This window comes from Lytechinus variegatus, chromosome 1 (genome assembly GCF_018143015.1).
Source record: "Lytechinus variegatus isolate NC3 chromosome 1, Lvar_3.0, whole genome shotgun sequence".
Lineage (NCBI taxonomy): Eukaryota > Metazoa > Echinodermata > Echinoidea > Temnopleuroida > Toxopneustidae > Lytechinus > Lytechinus variegatus.
Window position 1 is genome coordinate 93,729,564 of NC_054740.1, and position 24,733 is coordinate 93,754,296.

Consider the following 24,733-nt stretch of genomic DNA (forward strand, 5'->3'; position numbering starts at 1 on the left):
TTCGGGACTGAAGATGGATGATGACGTCATCGCTCAGCCCGAAAAGGTTGGTGTTAGCCATAGAGATACTTATATAACGCGCAATTAGTATACATCTCTGTGGTGTTAGCCGAGAATGTCCATGATGTCATTACCCAACTTCAGTCCCGTATACTCACTTTTTATGTCTGTTCTGAGGATGGTGACCCCCCATTCATGTCTCATACAAAATGGAGAGAATTTGGTTTTGCAGTGCAGGTACAAGCGAGTTGACCGGTGAAATGTAGCTTTTTGTAAGCTTCATTTCATCAATCATTATGACCACCGTAGATAGTGTATGTATGAAGTATTCATGCCTCATGCCTACAAAACGTATAAGTTTAGTGATTGATCGTAGGGCCGAATGCAACAGCTGATTGCCCTGGCTATTGTGCATAATCAGCGATAAATTCAAACTTTACAATTTGTGTTTATGGGCCCACCTCGTGGTGCATTGTCCTCGTCCCACCAACAATGGTGTGCGCCGCCTACAGGCCGAGAAAAAAGAGGAACGTATTTTTTGCAATTGAGTGAAATGAATTTGCAACATGAGTGAAATGTTTTTCGTAGCGAGAGGAATGGATATTTACGTGAAGAACGAAATTTACTCACGGTCTTTACGGCAGCCGTATGTGTTATCCAACAAAAAGTGAAAGGATTTGTTTGATCTCAGATTTAAAATGTAACAAGTGAAATTAGATTTTAATTCGTCGTACGAATTAGGTGGTCTGTCGTAGATGCAGAGATAAACATACATAATTATTTAAACAAATGAGTGGATATAAGTATGAAAGATGAATAGACAAACAGACACACATATTCAAACAGATACATATAAGAAAGATAGATAAATAGATAGATTGATGGAGAGATAAATGATAGGTGGATAGATAATAGAAGATAGATAGATATATATTAACAGGGGCCGCGGAAGCTGGGGGGCAGCCCCCTTTACTTTTTTCCAAAACCGTAAAAATGACCGTATGATTGTGATTTTTTGCATGGTCAGCCCCCCCCCCCCCGCTTTGAAAACCGTTCCGCGGCCCCTGATTAATAGATAGATAGATAGACAGATGGATAGGTAGATAGATATAAACAGATAGATAGGTATCGGACAGATAGACATTGACGATAAAAAAATACGATGAGGAGGCTGATACTGATAATGATTGATGAAAAAATACGATGATTCCCAGCGGTGATAATGATATCATATTTGATATACACATAGATTCAGAGACAGGTAGATACATAGGTACATACACAGATAGACAGACAGATAGATAAATAGATAGATAGATAGAAAGATAGATAGATAGAGAGAGAGAGAGAGAGAAAATAGATCGATATATTTATTGATAGGTAGATAGATAGAATAACATATTAAACAAATTTGATAGATATTAAATAGTTAAACAAACAAATAAACAGACATAACTATTTAGACAGATCAATAGTTATTAGATTGAAAGATAAAAAGTAGACATACGGATAGACATATGTATTCTGAACAGATAGACATAAGATAGATAGGTAGATAAATAGATAGATAGATATATCATGTACCTTCTCCTCGTCCCGCCAACAATGGTGCGCGCCGCCTACAGGCCGAGAAAAAAGAGGAACGTATTTTTTTGCAATTGAGTGAAATGAATTTGCAACACGAGAGAAATGTTTTTCGTAGCGAGAGGAATGGATATTTCCGTGAGGATGGTTACGGTCTAATACGGCAGCCGCATGTGTTATCCAACAAAAGTGAAAGGATTTGTTTTCTCTCAAAATTAAAATGTATCAAGTAAAATGATTTTTTTTTTTGGAAAAGTGAAACATTTTTTTTTTCAAAAGTGAAATATATTTTTTTGGAAAAGTGAAATATATTTTTTTGGAAAGTGAAATATATCTTGTAGAAGAGTGAAATATATTTCTTTGAAGAGTGAAATATATTTCTTTGGAAAGTGAAATATATTTTTTTGCAAAACAGGACATGAGATGAATGTATACAGGGAAATGACATGAAGTTTAATACAATTTGATAAAAAAAATATTGTACTTTTTATTTAATACGACACGAATTTCATACCTTCTTCTTTTTAAATTAGGAACCTGTTTGCCCCAAAATAATGGTTGTTTAGTAATGAGCTGAAAAGCGGAAGAAGTTGACTTTATGGAGGTGACGGCAGAAACTGATATAAAGATTTTACCCGCCCGGAGCCGACCAGACCAGAAGTTGCGCGATCAATTGAAAAAAAAAGATAACTTCATATATTTACTTCGGCCTAACCTTACTCAAATTCATGCCCTAATATTTTAACTTTAACTGGCAAGAAGCACATAGCTGAGGTGGGGGAAACAATGGAGAACTTCAATATTGTCATTTAACCGCGCACAGCGCGGAAGCAAAATTCATATATAAATTTAGAGCAAGAAGAGTGAAAGAGTTTCTCTTCTGAGAAAAAAATAAAGAATAAAAAGGAAAAAAACACAAAGCTACCTTCCTTTCTTCCCTTTCCTCCCTTCCCTTTTCCTTTTCCTTTTCTCCTCTCTTTTTTCCCTTCTTTTTTTTCCTTCTTGGGGACGTTTTTTTTTTTGGGGGGCGACCGCCCCCCCCCCCCTGGCTACGCGCCTGACAAAACCCATCCCGTATCTCCGTTAATCGCCTGCACTGTGCCTATAAATGTCATTATTGCGTACCGGCAATTCGTCTTACAAAATATGGTCCTGACAAATTTTCATTTTCAGGAGAGAACAAATATAATGTCGTTTGTACAGTGGTGAACACGTACAGAATGCCTGATGTAGTTTAAGGGTCTATAGACCTTAAAGGGGAAATAGGCTTGTGTAGAAACAGAAAAATCAAAGAATAAGAATAAAGAAAGTTTGAGAAAAATCGGACAAATAGTGAGCATTTGAATATTGCAATCACTAATGCTATGGAGATCCTCACATTGGCAATGCAACAAGGATGTGTGATGTCACTGATGAACAACTTTCCCTTTGGTGGACTATAAAATACCCTCAAAATATCTCTTTTTGCTTTTTGTTATGATGATACAAACTCTTTATCCATGATGTATTCTTAAAAAATATGTATTACATGCCCTCATGTAGACAGAACACATGATTTATGGATAGATGTGATAAAAGAGGCAATTCTAGTGAAATACATACTAAAGTAATGGGGAGAGTTGTTCACAAGTGACATCACACATCTTTGTCGCATTGCCAATTCGCTATCTCCATAGCATTAGTGATCGCAATATTCAAATGCTCATAACTTTCTCATTATTTGTCCGATTTTTCTCAAACTTTCGTTGATCTGTTTCTTTGATTTTTCTGTTTTCACACAAGCTATATCATGTATATTGTTCCAAAGGTTTCATTCTCCTTCAAGGGTTATTTTTGTAAAGAATTTGCCATTTCCATTATTGTTATTTTGGGTGATCTTGTTAAAAAGCATGAATGTATTTATAGCATGGACCCTAGGGTCCATGATTATAGAGTGGTGTATGAATTGGCATATGTTTCGCCTCGGTATATAGGGGTCACGGTCGCGTGATTTGCCCAGAAGGTCATTGAGGGGTACTTTGGTCTCTGGGGACCCATAGTACGTTTTGCCCCAAAGGGGTCCGTTTTACCCCAATGGAATTAGACATACTTCCGACAAAGGTTCATTCATGTTTGCAGATTTCAGCAAAAAACGTGCCAAAACAATTAAAGGTCAGGTCCGGCCCAGAAAAATGTTGATTTGAATAAATAGAGAAAAATCAAACTAGCGAACGCTGAAAATTTCATCAAAATCGGGTGTAAAATAGGAAAATTATGACATTTTCCAATTTTGCTTATTTTTCGCAAAACAGTGATATGCACAACTCAATGTGACAGTCGTTGATGTCCCTCACTGTTTCTTGTTTTTATTGTTTGAATTATATAATATTTCATTTTTATAGATTTGACAATTGATAAGGACCAACTTGACTGATGCTTATTCCACATGTTCAGGGAGGAATTAATCGTTATTTCACTTGACAATGAGGAGAAAAATAGAATATTCCATAAAATAAAAAAAGAAATAGTGAGTGGATGACGCCATCGGTCTCCTCATGCATACCCACCAGGATGTGCAGATAACTGTTTTGTGAATTTAAGCAAAACTTTAAAATGTCATAACTTTTTTATTTTACATCCGACTTAGATGAAATTTTCAGCGTTATGCTTGTTGGATTTTTCTCTATTTATTCAAGTAAACTTTTTGGGGTGGACTTGTCCTTTAAATTAATAACGCATTAATTTTAATAGTGATTTTAAGATTCTCGCAAAAATAATATCTTTCGAAAAAAAGTAATATCACCTGTCATAAATCATGATCAATTTTGGTTTTCTCAAAGGACGTTATATTGGCGAAAATATAAGACTTTTTATTGATATTCAAAATTATAGCAAAAAGCACAATGTTGGTGACCTCGCACTCTGTATTGATTTTGAAAAGGCGTTCGATACAGTTGCAGTGGACATTTATATACAAAACATCAAGAAGGTTCGGTTTCAGCGAAGAGTTTGTTCGTTGGGTTCAACTTCCTTATGTCCATACTGAAGGTTGTATAATAAAAAATGGATACTCCTCCAATATTTTTGAAATACACCGCGGAGTAAGACAAGGTTGTTCGCTCTCGCCATATCTCTTTATATTCGTTGTTGAAAATTTAGCTTGTTTAGTTCGAGAAAAATTAAGAAATCCGTGGTTTAAAATATATTGTATAGAAAGATAGTAGTAATAAAAACATTGGTCATTCCAAAACTAATATATCTTTGAAGTGTTATTGCAGACCCAACATCGACCTTCTTTAAGGAAATGCAACAGCTAATATTCAATTTTTAATGGAGTAAAAAAGGATGATAAAATCAAGCGTTCCCTTTTATACAATTACAAAGATGGCGGTCTGAAAATGTTACATTTGTCATGTTTTAATCATGGTCTATCATGGGGCAAAATAATAGATGATGATAACATTGTGAAAGGGAAGTGTTTTTTTTAAGAATCTGTTCTTTTTTATTGATGAGAGCAAATTAAAATGTTAGAAAAATTATTTAATCCATGTACCGAAACTTTTTGGAATGGTGCATTGAGTTCATGGTCATATTACAGATACTATAATCATGTTAATTTTAAGGAAATACTGTCGCAACCAGCATATAGTCAATGGAAAACCTCTTTATATTAAAAGATGGTCCGAATCTTCTTTAAACACAATTTACGATTTTTTAACTTCGCTTGAACTTATAGTTGAAAACTACGGTTACACATCCATCATGATGTATAATTCATTATTATCTGTTATACCAAATTAGAAACAAATAAATTAAACAGAATATGCATTTTGAATCACACGACGATTGAATTCGTAATTTCCTTAAACACAAACTAGTTTTTAAACTATGTTATTCTCATTACTATTTACTTTGGACCTGTCAGAGACGGATCAACGATACAAATAGGAAAACGATCTTTCACTGCTATTATCAAATAATAAAATTTGGAATTCTCGTTTTGCACTGATATAGGCCTACAAATCATCGATAGATAACAAACAATGGAATTTCCAACCTAAATTTAGACACTGAAAAGTGTCAACAAATCGTTACTTATATAAACTCGGAATTTTTTATCAAGACAAATGAACGAAATCAAACATTGATGCACCTTTTTTAGAATGCCAATTGTTCGAATCTTTGGAACGATATACTTGGTTGACCTTCAAAAAATATCCGTTCATCTGTTCATATATTCTAATTTGGAAATTTGTTTTGGAGCATTGGAAAGAGAACACTTTTATTTGGTATATATCATAATACTATATACGGCATATATTTCATTAGTTCATTTAAATATAACAAAACAATTCCTCTTTTCAAATCGTTTGTATGCACTCTAACACAGTTAAGAAAACAGAACGCCTACATTTCGAGTTTCACAGAAAAAAGTGGAATATAATCATAATTCCTATGAAAAAGTTAAGTGAAAAGATCTTGTTTTTTTTTTGGGGGGGGGGTGATTTATATCTGTTGCATATAACCTCAACCAGTCATCGTGTTTATCTATATGAATGTAAAAGAATAACATATTTGTTTCTTAGATATCTTTGTTAAAATGTGAATTGCAAATAAAACTCAATGTTTTAAACAGACAATATTGGGCAAGAACCCCTGACAATGAAACCTGGTTATGAGACGATCAGGCCTCTTTATTTTACTTAGAAAATTGTTGATATGAAAAATACTTTTTTGAGGAAAAATATGGTATTAATTGAATAATGCATTGCATAACATAATTAAGTTGATGACTTTTATGTGCCGGTATACACGATCGTAGGCGGCGGAAGCGGAGACGTGTCCCCCCCTACAGTCAGGACCATATTCGATTTTCCACTAAGGAAAAATTAGTGTGGAAACGTTCATGGCTCACTTATGCCCATAGAGGGATTTCGATCGGCGTCGGCGTCTCTATCGATACGCTCTGTGCGATCGAAAAAACTAGCATTTTCACAGCCGTTTTCTCAAATGCGAAACATTCTACGATCTCGCATCGGCGTAACCCCCGTGTGCATGTTGTGTATGAGTATGAGAGTACACTGTGTACCCGTCTGCCCGTACCGTCTTGTATACACATAAGATTATCCGCTTCTCTTTCCCTCTCACGCTCTCTCTCTCCCACTCTTCTGTATCCTCTCTTCCAGCCCATGGAGAAATCACATGGGTAACCTAGCTTAGCTAAGCATTTGTAAAATAAGCGCATAACTATGATTATTAAACCACAGGAGTTCATGTATCCTACCTTAAAATGAAATCCATCGCTAACCTGCCATTAGAACAGCCGATACTTCACACAAAATTATGTTATTCCAAATTAGAGTATTCCACGGTTGCATCATGAGTCAATCACTGAGAAATGCATTTCATTAAGTTGTTCCAACAAATAACAAATGGCTCATTTTTCTTCGATCGTCCCAGTTTGGGACCAATCGCTTCCACAGTCATTGGTGATAAACCAAAAAAATAATATATGTATGGTTAATGAAAGTTAATCTCTCCATATAGCCCCTGTTCATGAAAGCACACACAGCAAATATGGCACAGGAACACCAACCGAAGAGATGTTGGCGGGAGTTTTATACTCTGGCATATCTGGGGTCTGTTGCATAAAACTCCAACCTGCCAACTGATTTTCAGGTTGGAATCCCCAAATTCTGATTGGAGCCCATCCTCCATAATATTACCAGTTGCTCTCAGAGTACTGCCAAACTAAGCAGCTGATTCGACCCGAAAAAAAAAAAACTAAATTGCAGTTTATGTAACAGACCCTTCTCTTATCCGTAGATTGGTAGTCTTACCGTTGAAACATCGTATTTTTGCCAATTATTTGAATCGTCACAAAATAAATATTTTTCACCAATTCTCCTCTCACACTCCAATGATACAACAATTGTCTTTTGTATCATTTTCATTACGAATGCCTTAATGATATCTATTTAAAGAACGGGAAAGGGGACGGGAAGATAGTAAGGCACAGTGCAAGGTATTACTAAAGAATTCGAATGAAAGACTATTCCGAAAAGACAAAGCATCAGTGTTCATCATGTTCATGGTGTTATGCAATGCCAGCATACCAAGCTTGCATGTGAATAGCGCGTGCTCGCAGTCAATGCATATTGCATGCTACGCATACGTCGATCGTGTGCTGGCTGTATGTGTTAATATGGGTTGACAGTCCGAACTTACGACTGTCCTTCCGAGACTAGTGTACGAACAACCGTTGAGGATTTCTTAGCCAAAATTCAAACTTGTTGTTTCGACGCGAATTTCGCCCAATGTACAGGTTGGTTTATTCTGAAAAATTCTGAACCGCTAGTTCATTTATTCATCTTCCAACACAGGGAACTACAAAATAAACCAACCTGTACATAGCGCGAAATAATTTTTTGTTTCATCGAATGTCAAAACCGGAGGTCGGTTTCCCATAGCTATAGCACAGCGGCCAAAGTATTGCGCAATGTTGCATAACAGGTTGAACCTCGAAACTAACGTTTTCGCATTAACATTCTCGTTAGTGGTATATCGAATATGGTCCTGACTGCCCTAAATTTTAGGTGGGGCGACGGTCCCTACTACATTTTTTTTTTGATAACCTTTTTTTTTTTTTTTGCTTGTCATTTTTTTTCCTGCGTCCCCCCCCTAAATTCACGTGGACCCCCCCCTAAAATTTAGATTGATTACCTTTTTTTCGGGGCGCTTGTCCAATTTTTTACCTGTGTCCATCCCAAAAATTCAGGTGGACACCCCCTAAATTTTTTGGCTTCCGCCGCCAATGTACACGATGTCTCGAGATAATAAACGAAGATCAACGAGGGAATCCAGGTGATACGGATGCAATGTGGTCTGTATTGTCCATATACCTCGGTCCCTTACACAGACCATGAGGTAAAATTTTCCTTCACAAAAAAAAAATAACTCCATTTTCAAGAAGATATATTGGGAATTGAAGAAAATGAGGGCCTTTGTATAGGCTTTACCCAATCCTATCCTGCGTTACCCTAAGTAAACTTGGGTTGTTTTATATGACAGAGATATGACGAGTCAAAGTAAGGAAGTCTGTTTTACCCCCACTTTCCCCTATAGCATGTATAGAGGACCAATAAAAGAACACATATACACATTATAATAACAACCGTTAATCAACCATGATGATTTTAGGTACACCTTTTCTAGGACCATGGATAGGTCCATGCTAGGACCCAGTGTCGAGGTATTGACCCAGGGGTTACCATTCACTTCATTGAGTCAGATGCAATCGGCTTTTGCTTGGCTATTGCTTGATTCCAGATGTTTGCCATGCTTACGTAATAGGTCCATGCTTTAAGTGAGCAAAAAATGGTTAAGCTAGTAAGCTCAAGCAATTATGGCTTACTGTCTTTACTGTCATTTGCTTGACGATTAAACTGTTGCTAAAATAATTGTTTTAAAAACTGCGTAAAGTTTTTGTTTCCGCGTATAAGCATTTGCTAAATTCTTTTTTTTTTCAAGCTCCGTCGGAGCATGCAGCTTACTTGCTTTGATCAGTGACCTCTACAAAAAGAACTTAGTCTGAATATTACTTGGACACTTGAACTTGAAGGGGAGCACCCTGATGATAAGTTGGTTTTGATAAATTCAGAAAAATTAGGAAATGATGAGGGTTTGATAAAAATCCATCAAAGAATAAAATTCATGATTTTTCATTTTATCGGGGGAGGGGCGCTAATAAACACGAATGCCCCTGCAGGCCAACAGTCTGTAATCTAGATGAGAGAGAGAAAAAAAAATTATATTCAGGTGTGATCAAAAGATATGGGCATGCTCCAGTGAACATCTTTTGTGCTATTCAACGTTTGGCTGATCTATATGGGAAATATTGTCACATCTGTAGTTTCTTTTGAATATGGGAGTTGGTTCACATGGTTCATGTACAATGTATAGAGCAGACAGGGAATTTTAGTTGACATGTACCAAGGACTTGATCAACGTGAATGTATCTTGCTCTATGTAGCTGAAACATTGGAAGAAAAATCGACAGGATTGTGATATTTTGGGGTTCGAGAAATTTCGATATCAGCTCCCATGACAACCAATATTAAATATGAAACACCGGTCATCGAAGCACGTTGATTTCAAGGTAAGTCAGTATTTTCTATTCACAGGGGGTAGCTCGATCTAGTTGGGTAACTCTGACAACATGGACAAGGAAGTAAAAACTCCAAATAAATATTATGATTGAGAGTGTCAAAGTATAATACGCAATATGTCTGATATGGTTGATTTTGTCTCTGCCATAATTATATATAGTTTTATCCCCTGAATTCTTTTTCATTCTGCCAATTTGGTAAATATTGATTTCTATTGATTTTTACTATTCATATAGTATAACTTACTTTATAAGCGTATTATCCTAGGCCCTTCAAAACAAAATATTAGACCAACATGATATTCCTTTGTTCATGATATGTACATTGTAGATTTTTTAAATTCATATCTTTGAATTAGTTTTTATTACTCTGTATCAGCTTCGTAATCACAATAATGAGCTATTAAATGTAATATTCAATTCCCCCCCTCTCTCTAATTTTCGTCCTTCTGATATCACAAATTTTCCTCAATCTATTCCCCTTCCCTTTCTCTCTTCGTTTACTAAGATTACTTTTCCTTTATCAACTTATATGTTTGCCCTATTCATCATCAGGGGTGGATCCAGCCTTCGCAAGTAGGGGCGGGGGCGGCGGAATTTTTTCAGCCATATTTTCCCCGATCCGCAGCTCTAAGATGATTTGTTGTTTGTTTCTTTGAAGGGGGTAGTCCTATAAGTCACTTATTAGCTTTATTCTTTAAATCAACATAAATATATAATATCATAATCCTTATTTTATGATGTGAGCGCGAAGCGCAAGCATTTTTTCCTAAAATGTGAACATTCTGAAAAAAAGATGTGCCTGCAATAATTACTACGAACGCGAAGCGCAACCAGAATTTTTTATACACGTTTTGAACTGATCGGAAAGGTATGCCTACCTGTTAAAGACTGCTTGCAGTTAGCCATTAAGACGTTACATATTTCAACAATCAAATAATGCGAGCGCGATGCACGAGCTGAGAAAAATTGATATTTCTACTTAAAGAATTGAAAATTTTAATGAATTTTTGTAATCATGAACGGGATAGCTATATAACTAAAAAAAAAATGACGCATCGCGAAGCGCGAGCGGAAAATTCTATTCTTAGACCTAGAACGGGACACTCTATTCATGTTTTGTAAATCATGAAAAAGACGAGTAAGAGGGGATCTTCCTACATTAATAATGCGAGCGCAAAGCGCGAGCAGAAAATGTTTTTATACGTTTTGAACTGATCGAAAAGTGCCTTTTAAGGACTGCTTGCACTTAGCCATGAAGGCGTTTCATATTTCAACAATCGAATAATGCGAGCGCGAAGCGCAAGCGAAAAGATTCGAAATTTAGACCTAGAACGAGACACTCTATTCATGTTTTGTAAATCATGAAAGGGATGAGAAAGGGGATCTTCCTACGTTAATAATTCGAGCACAAAGGGCGAGCAGAAAATGTTTGATATTGTGATCTGAAACTGGATGACTGAATGAACATGCGTGCGCGTGTTTCAGATTTAGACCTAGAATCTAAGCATTGTAAATGCATCTTTTATCATGAAAATAAAAGCGAGCGCGAAGCGCGAGCTTAAAATATTTGATATCCCGAACTGAAAAAAAGGGGTCAATTTCAGCTTTATGTTTCAAACACTTTGTAGTAAAATTGTAAGGTGGATATAAATCGCACTTGATAAAGAGTTGATATTTTTCATTATTAATTTGAGTTTGAGACACACGACTGGGTCGTATGGTCCAGTGGTTAGAGCATTGGACTCATAATCGCAAGGTTGTGAGTTCGAATCCCAACTCTGCCATTGTCTCCACTTTGATAAAAAGGCCCAAGAGTGAGTTCTGTCGTCTATTACGTCAGCCACTATGACTGATTAACCTAGACGTAAAATGTTTCCAAGGTAATTGGTTATATACCAGCTTGGCGTTTACCAGCAAAAAATGCTGTCCTGCCGAGTTCCTACGGGAGTTACCACAAACAAACAGAAACATAGGACCGTGACATCCTTAGGAAATGTTATCATATAAATATGACTATTCATCTTGCTAAGTGCGAGATTAAACAAAAGGGACAATTCAATTATTAAATTGATTTCTTATTCATCAATGCACAATGAGGGCTCGGAATCTGATGATATTATGGCCTGAACACTGTACATTTCAAGCACTTTTTATTATGAATAGAATGCATCAGTAATCAGTTGATATTCTTGAAAATAATCCCACACCATTTATATCTTAATTGTATCTTATTTGTAAACTTTGTTTTCGCTGATGTCAAATGTAATCATAATGTTGAATTTATGTTACAAGTAAGTCTGCAGAGTGTAATGGGTGTGTGAGTGTGTGGGTTTGGGTGCTTCTGTGTGTTTGTGTCTTTCTGATGAGGATTGGGATTTTTAAAGGTTTATTTCTTGTATATTTTACATATTATGTATTTTATAATTTGTATGTATTTTGATTAACAGGGCCCAATTGCAAACCAGCTTTTTATCTTTGTTAATGTTTTTTTATCGTGTACAGCTGAATTGGTCACCCTGTATAAAGATGTGAAATAAATAAATAAACAAATGAATATATTTGCTTAACCATTAATGCGAGCGCAAATCGAGAGCCTATATTTTTGATAAACTGTCATAAAAAAGTGATTTTAAGTAGTTTGTTTTATAATCCATATTGAGACATACAAAACCCGCCAATCAAAATGCAAGCATGGCAGCGCTAGCTGATACGTTTTGACAATCAGACCTGAAAAGGGATATTTTGAAAACTTAATGGAATACATGAAAATGATAGGTACCTGTGAAATAAAAATTCGCGAGCGCGCAGCCCGAGCGGAAATGTTAATATTCAGATCACTGACATTTTTACAGATCACTTTTAAAAATCAATTTGTAAATCACAGAAATTAATGAAAGTTCGATTTCCGAGGAGAAATATGTTTTCAATATTGGCGAACTTGATATTTAAGCTCCATGTTGAACAAGATATGTGAATCACTTAACAGGCAATGCGAGCGCGAAGCACAAGCAAAAATTTCACATAGTGACATGAATATACTTTTTCCAAGTCTTCCTCTCATCTTATTTTATTCACTCGTCTTCCTCCTCTCCTTTTTTTCTCTTTTCTTTTCCTTCTTTTTTCGTTCTTTTCCCCCTTTTTTGCTCCACCGATAGGGGGCCCAGGCCCCTCGGGCCCCCACCTCGATCCGCCTATGCATCATTATTGTATGAAATACATTATCATCTTTATTATCATCATCATGGCAAGCGATAGAACTTTCACTGTGTCGGCTTCAAAAAACTGGAATGATTGCCACACTCAATTAGACAGTCTCCATCACTAGCTTATCTCTATTCATCTATTATTGATTGTAAGCGCGATATGGGCCTAGTAAGAAGAGCGCAGTATAAATCATCACCATCATCATCATCACCACCACCATCATCATCATCATCATCACCATCGTTGTCATATAACATAAATTTCTATCATCAATAATTATTTTTCTTTAAAAAATGAGGTTATGTCAAACGTTAGGAGGAATCCCCCCCTCCTCCTAACTTCTCTGGATGGCCATGTTTTACCGATCGAGACGCTATGCACGAAATATGAATAGAGCCTTTTTTATTATTATTTTCACAGGACTATAAAGTTGCTGCATTCTTTACCATTGTAACGTGTGTTAGCGTCTTTGCTAACAAGCCTTACAGTCCATGCATCTCGAACACGAAGAACCATAATTGCTCATGTACGACAAGCCCGCCCTCACTTCCATCAAGTCCATCATTTTGTATGAAGTGCTGTCCAGGTAACTATCTTACTGTGAGAATGAATACATTTTTCACTCATGGGGTCGATTTCATATCATCTGTTAATGAAAAAATCTCCTAAAAGCTGAATTACTTTAAAAGTGATGGATTGACTACAATGACGTAATTGGCCAAAAAAAGAAAAAAAATGAGTGATATATTTCAGCATATAGTATACAGATTTCACTTCACAATTTATCTTCACCATTTATTTTCGTTCAAAGTCTCACATCTGTGACGCTTACAAAAGTTAATCCCCTTTTTTATTTATTTATTTTTTTTTTTTTTTTGGGGGGGGGGGGCAACTTGCAATACCAAATGATATTTATTTAGTTATTTAGATCCTCTTATCAAAGCTTGTCTACACATTTAAAATGTTGGGCAACATAATACTGTCCACTGTGTTGGGTAATGTATGTTGGTAAAAAAATTATATATTATGGGCAATTATTACCCAATTGAACAAATTTATTACCCAATTTTTAGATTTTATAACCAAATTAAGACAGATTTTAACCAATAGTTGTGTGGTATGTTGCCTACGGTTCGTTAAAAGTTGGGCATATTTGCCCAACTAATTTAAAGAGTGTGTAAGTTCAGTATAATTCCTTCTCCCGATTTTACAGTTTGCTTTATAACATCGATTTTCTTTCTTGATTAAAGGTGCTATATTGTTTTTTTTTCTTGCTCTTAAAATTACCCATATTGTAATTGTCATTTCATTATTTTGTCTTGTTGCAATACTTTTACCAGTGTTTCAGTGCATCGGTTGGCTGGGGGAGAGGAACTTTTCTTTTCCTTGGCCGCCAACTGATGCACGGGTAAGACTGCTACCAAATATTGCATTTGCATTATATTCTATGTAATTTTGTGTGATAACATTTGTATTTTTAAATCTATTTTTTGAAGTGCCGAATGAATAATAATTAAAAATGAATAAATAAATAAAATAAATAAATGAATGAATAAAAAATTAAATAAACAATTGAAAAAATGAATGAATGAATAAATAAATAAATAAATATGGAGCGAGCAAACACCCCGTACCATTCCATCACCAAATACACCGAATACACATTATTCTTACACAATAAGTTTACATGTGATGCCATTCTTCTCACTCTTCCTCTCTCCCGCCCTCTCTATTTTCGAACTTCTTTCCTCTTTATTTCCCTTTCCTCTCCCACTTTCCTTTTGTTTTCCTTGTCCTTTCTTGGACATCAGCTTTTTTTTACTCATTGTTAAAATGAGTACCCGAATAATGCCTATGTTTATAGTGTATATTTTTATATTATTATAAGTTATAACAGTACGACAATACGCCAGACGGTGGCCTGTACTTATAGAGAAGAAGAAGTTGCTTTGTTATGATTTGTTTTTATTTTGTTTTTATTTTGTTTGACAAAAAATACTATTTTGTTTTTGTTTATCTGTTTATGTATATATTTTATTGTTTTGAACAAAATGTTGGCAATTACCGGTGACGTTCTGTAATAAATTCAATTCAATTCACGTCAAAATACATTTCACACTTTATTGGACATCGATTGCCTTATGAATGTACTATCTACATCATACATGTATAGAACAAATTCAAGTACCCGAGATAAACTTTGAATACCAAAGTGTACCGTAGACATGGTAGATAACAGCTTGACTGATCGTCAAAAAATGTGATTAGGAGAACATTGTTCCATGGGAGAACAAACGACTTGCACTCAGTTCAATGGCGTAACTTTACACTAAAAAGTCAAAACATATTTTGTGCGAAGCATGTACGGGGACCAGTGGCGTACCGTGGGTCACGGCATTGGGGGGGGGGCACCAGCAAAAATTTCGGGTCATTTAGGGAGCGCGCGAAGCGCGCTCAGTTGACAGGTATACTGACCTAATAGAGATATTTTAAGGACATGCAGTGCCATCAAACGAATATGTATCTCACCGATTAAATAATGCGAGCGCGAAGCGCGAGCTGAAAATTTTTGATATTGAGGGCTAAAAATTGACATTATAAGGAAATTGTTTTGTAATCATGATACTTAACTGTCTCGTTAAACAAACAATGCGAGCGCGAAGCGCGAGCTAAAATTTTCGTATATACTGACCCTAAACAAGGAAATTTTAAGGATTATATTTTAGAATCCATTAAGAGTATAAATATCTCACCATAGTCATCTAATGCTAGTGCCATCGTTTGCTGATTTTGATTGATTGATTGATTGATTGATTGAATCCATTTATTTCATTTCGTTAAAAAGACATTTACAAAGTATAACATACACGATTATCACATAATATGCCAATATACAAATACATGAAAATATGAAATGAAATAAGAGAACTTAAAGAAAGGCCTTTAAGGCTTTGTGTGTAAAAGTTCCCTCAAATAGCTGTACTACATTTTACATTGCGTTACAGGCATATAAGAATCAATTTGTTATGCCCCCACCCCCCTTTAATTTTGTTAGAATTACATCTAAACACCTAAACACCTAAACACAGTCATGAAGCACCTTTTGTAGTCATGTAAGCATGATTATCATACGTATCTTACTAATCAAATACTGCAAGCGCAAAAGCGCGAGCTGAACATTTAGGAAATATAGACCTAAAGAGGGGCATTCTAAGGGTTGTTTGTAGGAATTCTCTAAGACCCTACGTATTTGACTAACCAAATAATGCGAGCTCGAAGCGCGAGCTGAATTTTTTGTATATATTGACCTCAAAACATGGATATTTTAAGGACTATAGTTACGAATCCATTAAGTAAGAGTATACATATCTCACCATAGTCATCTAATGCGAGTGCCAAGCGCTTGCTGATTTTGTTAGAATTACATCTAAACACATGGAGCACTTTTTGAAGTCATGTAATCATGATTATCATACGCATCTCACTAATGAAATACTGCGAGCGCGAAGCCCGAGCTGAAAATCTAGGAAATTCAGACATGAAGAGGGGCATTCCAAGGCTTGTTTGTAGGAATTCACTAAGACCCCACGTATTTCACTAACCAAATGATGCGAGCGCGAAGCGCGAGCTAAAATTTTTTGATATTCAGATCAGAAAAATTGACATTTTAAGGACTGATTTTAGGAGTTCATGAAGAGCAGAAATCTCACCAATCCACTAATGCGAACGTTAGCACGGACAGGAAATGTTTTATATAAAGACCTTAAAATATGTCAATAACTTTCAGTGAAACTTTATTTTTGTCATGAAAAAGAAGAATATATCACTACTTAAAACAATAATTACTCTAATTGCGAGGAAATATATTATTTTGTTGTATATTGATTTGAAAACGGGAGGCTTTATTACAGCAGATTTATATGTCTCCTTAAAAAGTCTATGCGAGCACCAGAAACAATGAAGACACAATTAAGCAAATAATGTTTCATAAAGTTGTGAAAAATGCTTCTTGTGTTATATAACATAATGTAACACTATGATAAACAACAATTTCTTCTTTCCCCCACTACGTTTCTCTTCCTTTTTCCCTCTTTTTCTCCTTTTCCCCGTTTTTTTTTTTGTTGGCCATCCGATGGGGGGGGCACGTGCCCCCCCCCCGTAGTTACGCCACTGACGGGGACATTTCATGAATAGTCGCAGGCGAGCTAAAAATCTGACTTTAACAAAATGAAAATCTAGTTTACTGACAGATTACTAGTATAACACACTATACAGATTTTGTTTTCTTCAAATGTTACCATTTCCTTTCTTTTTCTTTTTTTTTCTCACGGAAGGGGGGGGGGGGTGCACCCCGTTCTTCCATCTATATAACACTAAGCCAATTGAAACATCTTTGAACATGCGCTGTTATATGGACATGAATTCACTATTTTCCCTGATTGAGATATGACATTAGCCGCGGATCTCGATTTTCATTAGAACTCAACTCGGTGACTGTCATCAAAATGACTCCTTTCCTCAGTTGTCATAAGAAATAGTATCTGTACGATATGTCAATGATGATAGTGGCGGTCAGGTGGTAGACGATGAAACGTCTCGAGTGATTATCATTAAGGACCTTTTCACACGAGAATCTTGAATCAACGGAAGTGCTTGAAAAGTCACTTAATAGCTCCACGCCCCCAAGTTTTGGAGGTCAAACCTTTCAGACGTAAAATTTGTACGGTAATTTGAGTGAAACTTAACTGGAATTCACATCGGGAGTAGAATTCAAATTCGTGATTGTGATTAGGGATTATAGCGTTCGTGATTCTAGTTTCGTTTGCTAAATAATTCGTCATTGGAATTATTTTTCACTGGAATCATCATTCAAATTACGATTTTGGTACCGTGTAAGAACAGTTATGTCTATTATGCAGGGTATAGCCTCGGATGACGTGCACTGTCACAGAGGGATATATAACACACAAAGGGCCTTTTCACACGTGAATGGCTTGAATCATCATCGCAATGATAATTGCTATTGTAATCGTGACTGTGATTTGCGTCCATGATTCTAATCATGTTCTAGTTTGGTTTCACACGTGCTAAATATTCGTCATTATAGCCTTATTTTCTCACTGGAACCATTTTTTAACCGTGTGAAAGACGAAAAGATGCAAAAAAATAACAACAAAGGACAATAGCTACAAGGATATAAAACGAATAAAGCCCCCCCCTCCCCTCTCTTCCAGTTCTCTTTGATTTCTTCTTTTAAAATATATTGATATTCTATCAAATAGTAAAGAACCTGTCCGAGTTTGGAGCCACCATCCATTCAGTTTCAGCTAGCTGGTCACCGCCCGGGTTACCGCCATCCTGTGGGATGTACTCTTTTTATCATGTGACCTGTTCAAATGGATCAGATGTTATAACCCAGGAAACCCTTGATGTCCAAGAGACAATGTTCAATTGTACCAGTCTATTGCCTGAAATGTGTGTCAACATAACAGTCACAACATTGTGTGGTAGTAGTGAGAGTGAACCAAGATCGATCACAGGTTGGTTTTTCATCAATCATAATTCACTCATTGATGTATCAATGAAATCAGTTTAGTTAACATTAATGAACAATGTTTGTGTTATTTATTTCTGTGTCACTGTACATATCGATCAAGTTTACATGCAACTCACTTTTAAATGTTAGATTTTTATCTTACTTGTCGAAGAACGCGGAAGGATATCAGAGAAGATCATGCAATGCTGACATCTGACATGTCTTATTAAAGGACAAGACCACCCCAACATAAAGTTGATTTGAATAAAAAGAGAAAAATCCAACAAGCATAACACTGAAATTTAATAAACTCGGATGTAAAACAAGAAAGTTATGACATTATAAATTTTCGCTTAATGTCACAAAAGAGTTATATGCATATCCTGACTGATATGCAAATGAGGAGACTGTGACGTCATCCACTCACTATTTTTTTTGGTATTTTATCATATGAAATATTCAAATTTTCTCCTCATTGTCAAGTGATACAACTATTCATTTCTCCCTGAACATATGAAATTAGCATTGTTTAATACTATATGGTTCAGTCAAGGCTATCCTTATCCTTATTGTCAAATCTATAAAAATGAAATATTGTATAATTCAAACAATAAAAACAAAATAAATAGTGAGTGATGGACATCATCGACTGAGTCACCAAGTTGTGCTTTTTGTTATTTTACATCCGATTTTGATGAAATTTTCAGCACTATGCTCGTTGGATTTTTCTCTATTTATTCAAGTCAGCATTTTCCTGGGGTGGACTTGACCGTTAAGATTCGTGCTGAAACATAATTGACTCGATTACGATTTCCCATCTCCTTTTGTTTTAATACCATATACAGCTTGCACTCCTCCTCCTCCTACTACTTCTCCTCTACCTCCACCCTGCAAGTATTTTTGTAAGATGTGTCCTGTCATCCAGTGGATGTTAGTCTCTTTACTCTGCTCTAACACGTTGGGTTGGATCTCTGTTGCTCTCATCTATAACTTCAACAAACCCACAAAGACAGATCCATACATCCAGAACACTCCAACGGATCATCAAGACATCACTCTAACCCAGAGGTAGGCCAAACCAATCTAGTTTTATTTGTTTTGATTTCTATTGTTGTTTGCCTAGCATGCAGATACAATGCTGTATAGCCGTAATGAAGAATAGGGGCGGACCTCCACATAAAGTTTTTGCATTGTTTTAATGAAGAAATAAATACCATAAGACCTACACTTTCGGGGGAAGGTCGGGGGCTCAAACTGGTCCGAATAACTTATTACAAAAGGGTCTTGGATGTCCATTTGGAACTTGTTTTTGTTCGTTTGAAGAAAAGGGTGTCATTTATTTAGCACATTGATAACAAAATGAATAACACTTTAACTGAGTAGGCGAGTATATTCCTATATATCACTGAATAACCATTTGACTATCTAATTATGGTGAGTGGACGAATTGGCAATTAAACCATGTGGATAGGGGACGAACTGAGGTAAACCAAAATACGAGTTGGCAATTGGACGAATTAGTATTAGACGAATTATTTAATCAAAGGTCAAGTCCATCCCAGACATTTGTTGATTTGAAACGATAGAGAAAATCAAACAAGCCTAACACTGAAAATTTCATCAAAATTTGATGTAAAATAAGAATGTTATGACATTTTAAAGTTTCGCATATTTTTTCACAAAATAGTTGTATGCACAATGCCAATGACAAAATCGATGAGGTCCCTCACTCACCATTTCTTTTATTTTTTATTGTTTGAATTATACAATATTTCAATTTTTACAGATTACACAATAAGGTCAAACTTCACTTAAACATAAAATGTTAAACAATGGTAATTCCACATGTTCAGGGAGAAATACTGTACAATGAGGAGAAATTTAGAATATTTCATATTTACAAAAGAAATAGTGAGCGAGTTATGTCATCAGTTCCCACATTTGCATACCGATCAGGATGTGCATATAACTGTTTTGTGAAGTTTAATGAAAGTTTTAAATGTCATAACTTTCTCATTTTACATCCAACTTTTGATAAAATTTTCAGTGCTATTTTCAGTGGCGTAACTACGGGGGGCATGGGGGCACGTGCCCCCAATCGGCTGACAAAAAAAACGGGGAAAGGAGAAAAAGAGGGAGAAAGGAAGAGAAACGTAGTGGGAAAGAAGACATTGTTGTTAATTATAATGTTATATTATATCATAGTTATGTTAAATTATATTACATAAGAAACATTTTTTTCATAACTTTATGAAACATAATTTGCTCAGGGCCTATGTCTTCATTGTTCCTGTGCTCGCATTGTCTGTTTACTGAGATATATAATCCTGTTATACTAAAACCTCCCGTTTTCAAGTATATACACCAAACTGCCAAATATATTTTCCTCGCACTTCGAGTTATCATTGTTTCATGTACAATAGTATGCTTCTTTTCATGACTACTTAAAGTGGTTGCCCCATTTTAAGGTCTTAATAAAAAAACATTTAGTGATTATATCCTGAAAATGTTTTCGATATTAATTTCATTTCTACTTTGGACTTCTAGCCCCCCCCCCTATTTTTTTTCAGAACTCCAGTTATACCTGGGGGTGTTTCACAAAGATTTAAGTATGACTTAGAGTCGCACTTAAGTGTCTAGTTGCGCACAGTATAAAAGGCATGACAGCATTGGTCAGATCGTGCCAAGGGGACGCGCACTACTGCGTATTGATCAATAAGATTGCGCGTTGCATATCATGTACGCGTCGACATTTAAGTGCGACCTAAGTCATACTTAAATCTTTGTGAAACACCCCCCAGATCTGCTTACATCGTATATATTATGCCCCTTTCATTACTGTTCAGCAACGAGGTGTTAATTTTTTTACTTTGTTATATTTCTCCAATTTTGCAGTGGTATTTTCTATCTAATGCATCTCAAGACTATCTAATTAATTATTTTGGCACCCTTTTCAGTATTCTCTTTTTTAACGTGCAATATTTTGTGTAAGAGTATTTATATTTATTTATGTCTTGGGAGCGGCATGTGTGGGGACTCATGCCTTAGGGCAACAGTGATGTATTTCGCTTTTGTGCGCCCTGACCCACATGCCGTTCCCGCATTTCTTTGCATGTTAATGTACTGTAAATTTTTATTCTAATGTAATGTGTATGTACTTTTTTATATTGGTCAAATGCATAATAATAATGATTTCCTGTCCGTGCGTACGTTCGCATTAGTGGATTGGTGAAATATGTCTGCTCTCCATGAATTCCTAGAATCAGTCCTTAAAATGTCAATTTTTCTAATCTGAATACCAAATTTTTCAGCTCGCGCCTCGCATCATTCGGTTATACCCTTTTTAGACAGGCTAAAATTTCCTTAACCCCGTACTATAGGTGGGGCTAAATGGCAATTTAGCCCCACCTATATAGTACGGGGTTAAGCTTAGCCCACTTTCTTTTTACACAGGATTTTTGCAAAGTGGGCTAACCCCACCTATAGTACGGGATTATTTGGCCCTGCAAAAAAGCAGGGTTATCCCACCAATTGCGGTGCTAAGAGCAATAGTACCATGAGTACGGGGTTAAGATCGCATGTGTAAAACGAACGTGGGCTAAGCTTAACCCCGGGCTAAATGGCAATTTGGCCCCACCTATAGTACGTGGTTAAGGAAATTGTAGCGTGTGTAAAAAGTGTACGAGTGAAGTACTTGTACTACGAATGATCGACAAAAACAAATAGTCCGGGGTTAGCGAGTTTCGTGTGTGAAAAGCAAGCATTCCTTATCCGGGGTTAGCAATAACAATTTGGCATGTGTGAAAAGGAAAAAAAATAGTACGGGGTTAAGGATAGTACGGGGTTAGCGATAGTCCGGGGTTAAGAAAATCCTGTGTAAAAAGGGTATTAGTGAACTACATATGGTCTTCGTGAATTCCTACAAACAAGCCTTAAAATGCCCCTCTTCAGGTCTGAATTTCCTAAATTTTCAGCTCGTGCTTCGCGCTCGTAAGATTTGATTAGTGAGATGGGTATATGTTAATCATGATTACAAGTGCTTTATGTGCATGTTTAGATGTAATTCTAACAAAATCAGCAAGCGCTTATTGGCACTCGCATTAGATGACTATGGTGAGATGTGTATACTCTTAATTGATTCCTAAAATATAGTCCTTAAAATATTCCTGTTTCGGGGTCAATATTTACAAAAATTTCAGCTCGCGCTTCGCGCTCGCATCATTTAGCGACACAGGTACGCATCATGATTACAAAAGATTGATTATAATGTCCCTTTTTAGGTCTGAATATCAAAAATTTTAAGCTTGCGGTTCGTGCTCGCATTATTTGACCAGTGAGAGACAAATCCTTTAATGGAACTGTCCTTAAAATGTCTCTATTAGGTCAGTATACATGGCAACTTCGCGCGCTCACTTAGTGACTCAAAATTTTTGCTCGTCCCCCCCCAATGCCGTGACCCACGGTACGCCACTGGCTATTTTTGTTAGATTTTTCTCTTTTTAACTAAATCAATATTTTGGGGGAGAACTTTTCCTTTAATAGGGTATTAATCTAGCAACGCTTTTCCTTTTTTTCGATTTTGAGAATAACTCACAAAAATATGCCTATCCGTTTTTTATTCTAATTGTAGGGAAAGTCAACTTTCTTCACGAGGATCTACGCAAGATGAGGACACAAAGATATCGGAGAACCAACCAAGTAATTCTATGTCGTACGAAAATCTGTCGTGCGATATACCAGAAGGTCCAACGGTTGACACTGTTCTAATTTGATACAAATACCAAAACATTGAACTTACGTCGATGCCATTCATGCTCATACATAACAATGCAATTTCTAGCTTTCAATGATACTCTTTTTGGGGGGGGGTGCAATGGTTTATGGCTGAAATGAATCAACAGACCAAATTTCATTAGTGGGAACAACAACAACAAAAATATACTTTTAAGTATTCTTCTTTATTTACTTTCTAATTTTACTTAACAAATATCTTTTTGCTTGCCATTGTGCTGCCATTATCATGAATCATGAAAGAGATTCGTTAACAAAAGTAGCTTATATAGCAACAATAAGTTGAATTTATACCTTGACGAATGTGTATATCTAGATGTAAAGAAGATTCTGTTTACAGTACTTGGTTTCTATGTTGACAAATGAATGTGAATGCTTCCTGACACTCCATTCCTTTCTGAGATATGTTTGGTCCTGATATACTCAACATTTGGTCAAATATAATTGTGTTAGTTAATAATATTATGATTGGTGAGATAAGGTGTGTTGAACACTATTGCTGAAAAGGCTAATACACAAGTGAAATGCATAAAAGACATATGAATGCAACTAAAAGACAACAGGCTTTTTTTACGAGAATAAAAAAGAATAAGATACCTGGTGCCCGTGAAGCTTCCAAACTGATCATCATTCTGTTTCAATTAACCATTTATGCATATGTATTTTTAAAATGATATTATCCATAGAGTACATCCAGGGTTCCCACAGAAATTTGAAAACAGAATTCAATGTCTTTTCTATGACTAAATTGCTTCTTTCCATGACTTCCCGTGACGTCTCGGGAATTATGTATTGGATGTCACAAAACTGGGGAAAAAATGGAAATTATGAACACCAATTATATATAGCAAAGTATAATCACAGAGTATGAGAGTTGCGAGACACAACAAACTGGAAAGCTGCCATAGCCAAGAGGTAAATGCAATTCCATGACTTTTCACAAATTTTCTAAATTCCCTGACTTTCTATGACAACAAGTTTGATTTGTCATGACTGTGGGAACCCTGAAGTCGGTATGATCACAATTTGATAATTATTTGATTCTGCATTTATATTTTTATTATTTACAGACTCATTGATTTTCTCAAGATCCAGTTTTCTTTTTTTTATTGTGTAAAAAATAAGGCTCGAAGGTTTTAAACTGCATGTTTAATCGGATTTTTAAAAGATAAATTTTTTATGAAATGTAAAATTCCAGCTTCTTTATTTATTCACAGTGAAAAGAAGAAACGAACAATAGTTAGAAGATAAGATTTCGTTGAAGTAAAAAAGTTAATGAAAAAAGGAGGAGAAAGAAGGAGATTAGGATTGCAAAAAGAGGTAAATAAAGGAGAGAACTGGTGCGGAGAAAAACAGAGGGAGAGTTACGAAGAAATATAAAAAGGAGAAGAGACATGGGAGAAGAAAGGAGAGAAATATAGGAGGGAAAAGCGTGGGGGTAATTAGGAGTGATGAGCAAATATTAAAAA

The 24,733-nt window shown here is 35.8% G+C and overlaps 1 protein-coding gene across 2 annotated transcripts; it reads left to right on the forward strand.

Annotated features, from left to right (window-relative positions):
* The first annotated feature begins 9,407 nt into the window (after positions 1-9,407).
* LOC121428952 lies at positions 9,408-24,066 on the forward strand. Of its 2 annotated transcripts, XM_041625849.1 has the most exons (5): positions 9,436-9,721; positions 13,358-13,523; positions 18,220-18,477; positions 19,319-19,541; positions 23,104-24,066. In XM_041625849.1, the coding sequence occupies exons 1-5, from the start codon at positions 9,686-9,688 to the stop codon at positions 23,243-23,245; spliced, it is 825 nt and encodes a 274-aa protein (XP_041481783.1). In that variant the 5' UTR covers positions 9,436-9,685; the 3' UTR covers positions 23,246-24,066. The 2 variants fall into 2 exon arrangements, with proteins under 2 accessions (XP_041481789.1, XP_041481783.1); XM_041625855.1 differs by lacking the exon at positions 18,220-18,477 and having other exon boundaries at positions 9,408-9,721.
* Positions 24,067-24,733: the final 667 nt, after the last annotated feature.

Excerpts from the sequence above, each read along its gene's own strand:
- LOC121428952 (XM_041625849.1), top strand. The coding sequence starts at position 9,686 with ATGAAACACCGGTCATCGAAGCACGTTGATTTCAAG. Across the intron at positions 9,722-13,357 it reads CGAAGCACGTTGATTTCAAG|GACTATAAAGTTGCTGCATT; the intron begins GTAAGTCAGTAT and ends TTATTTTCACAG. Across the intron at positions 18,478-19,318 it reads TGAACCAAGATCGATCACAG|CTTGCACTCCTCCTCCTCCT; the intron begins GTTGGTTTTTCA and ends TACCATATACAG.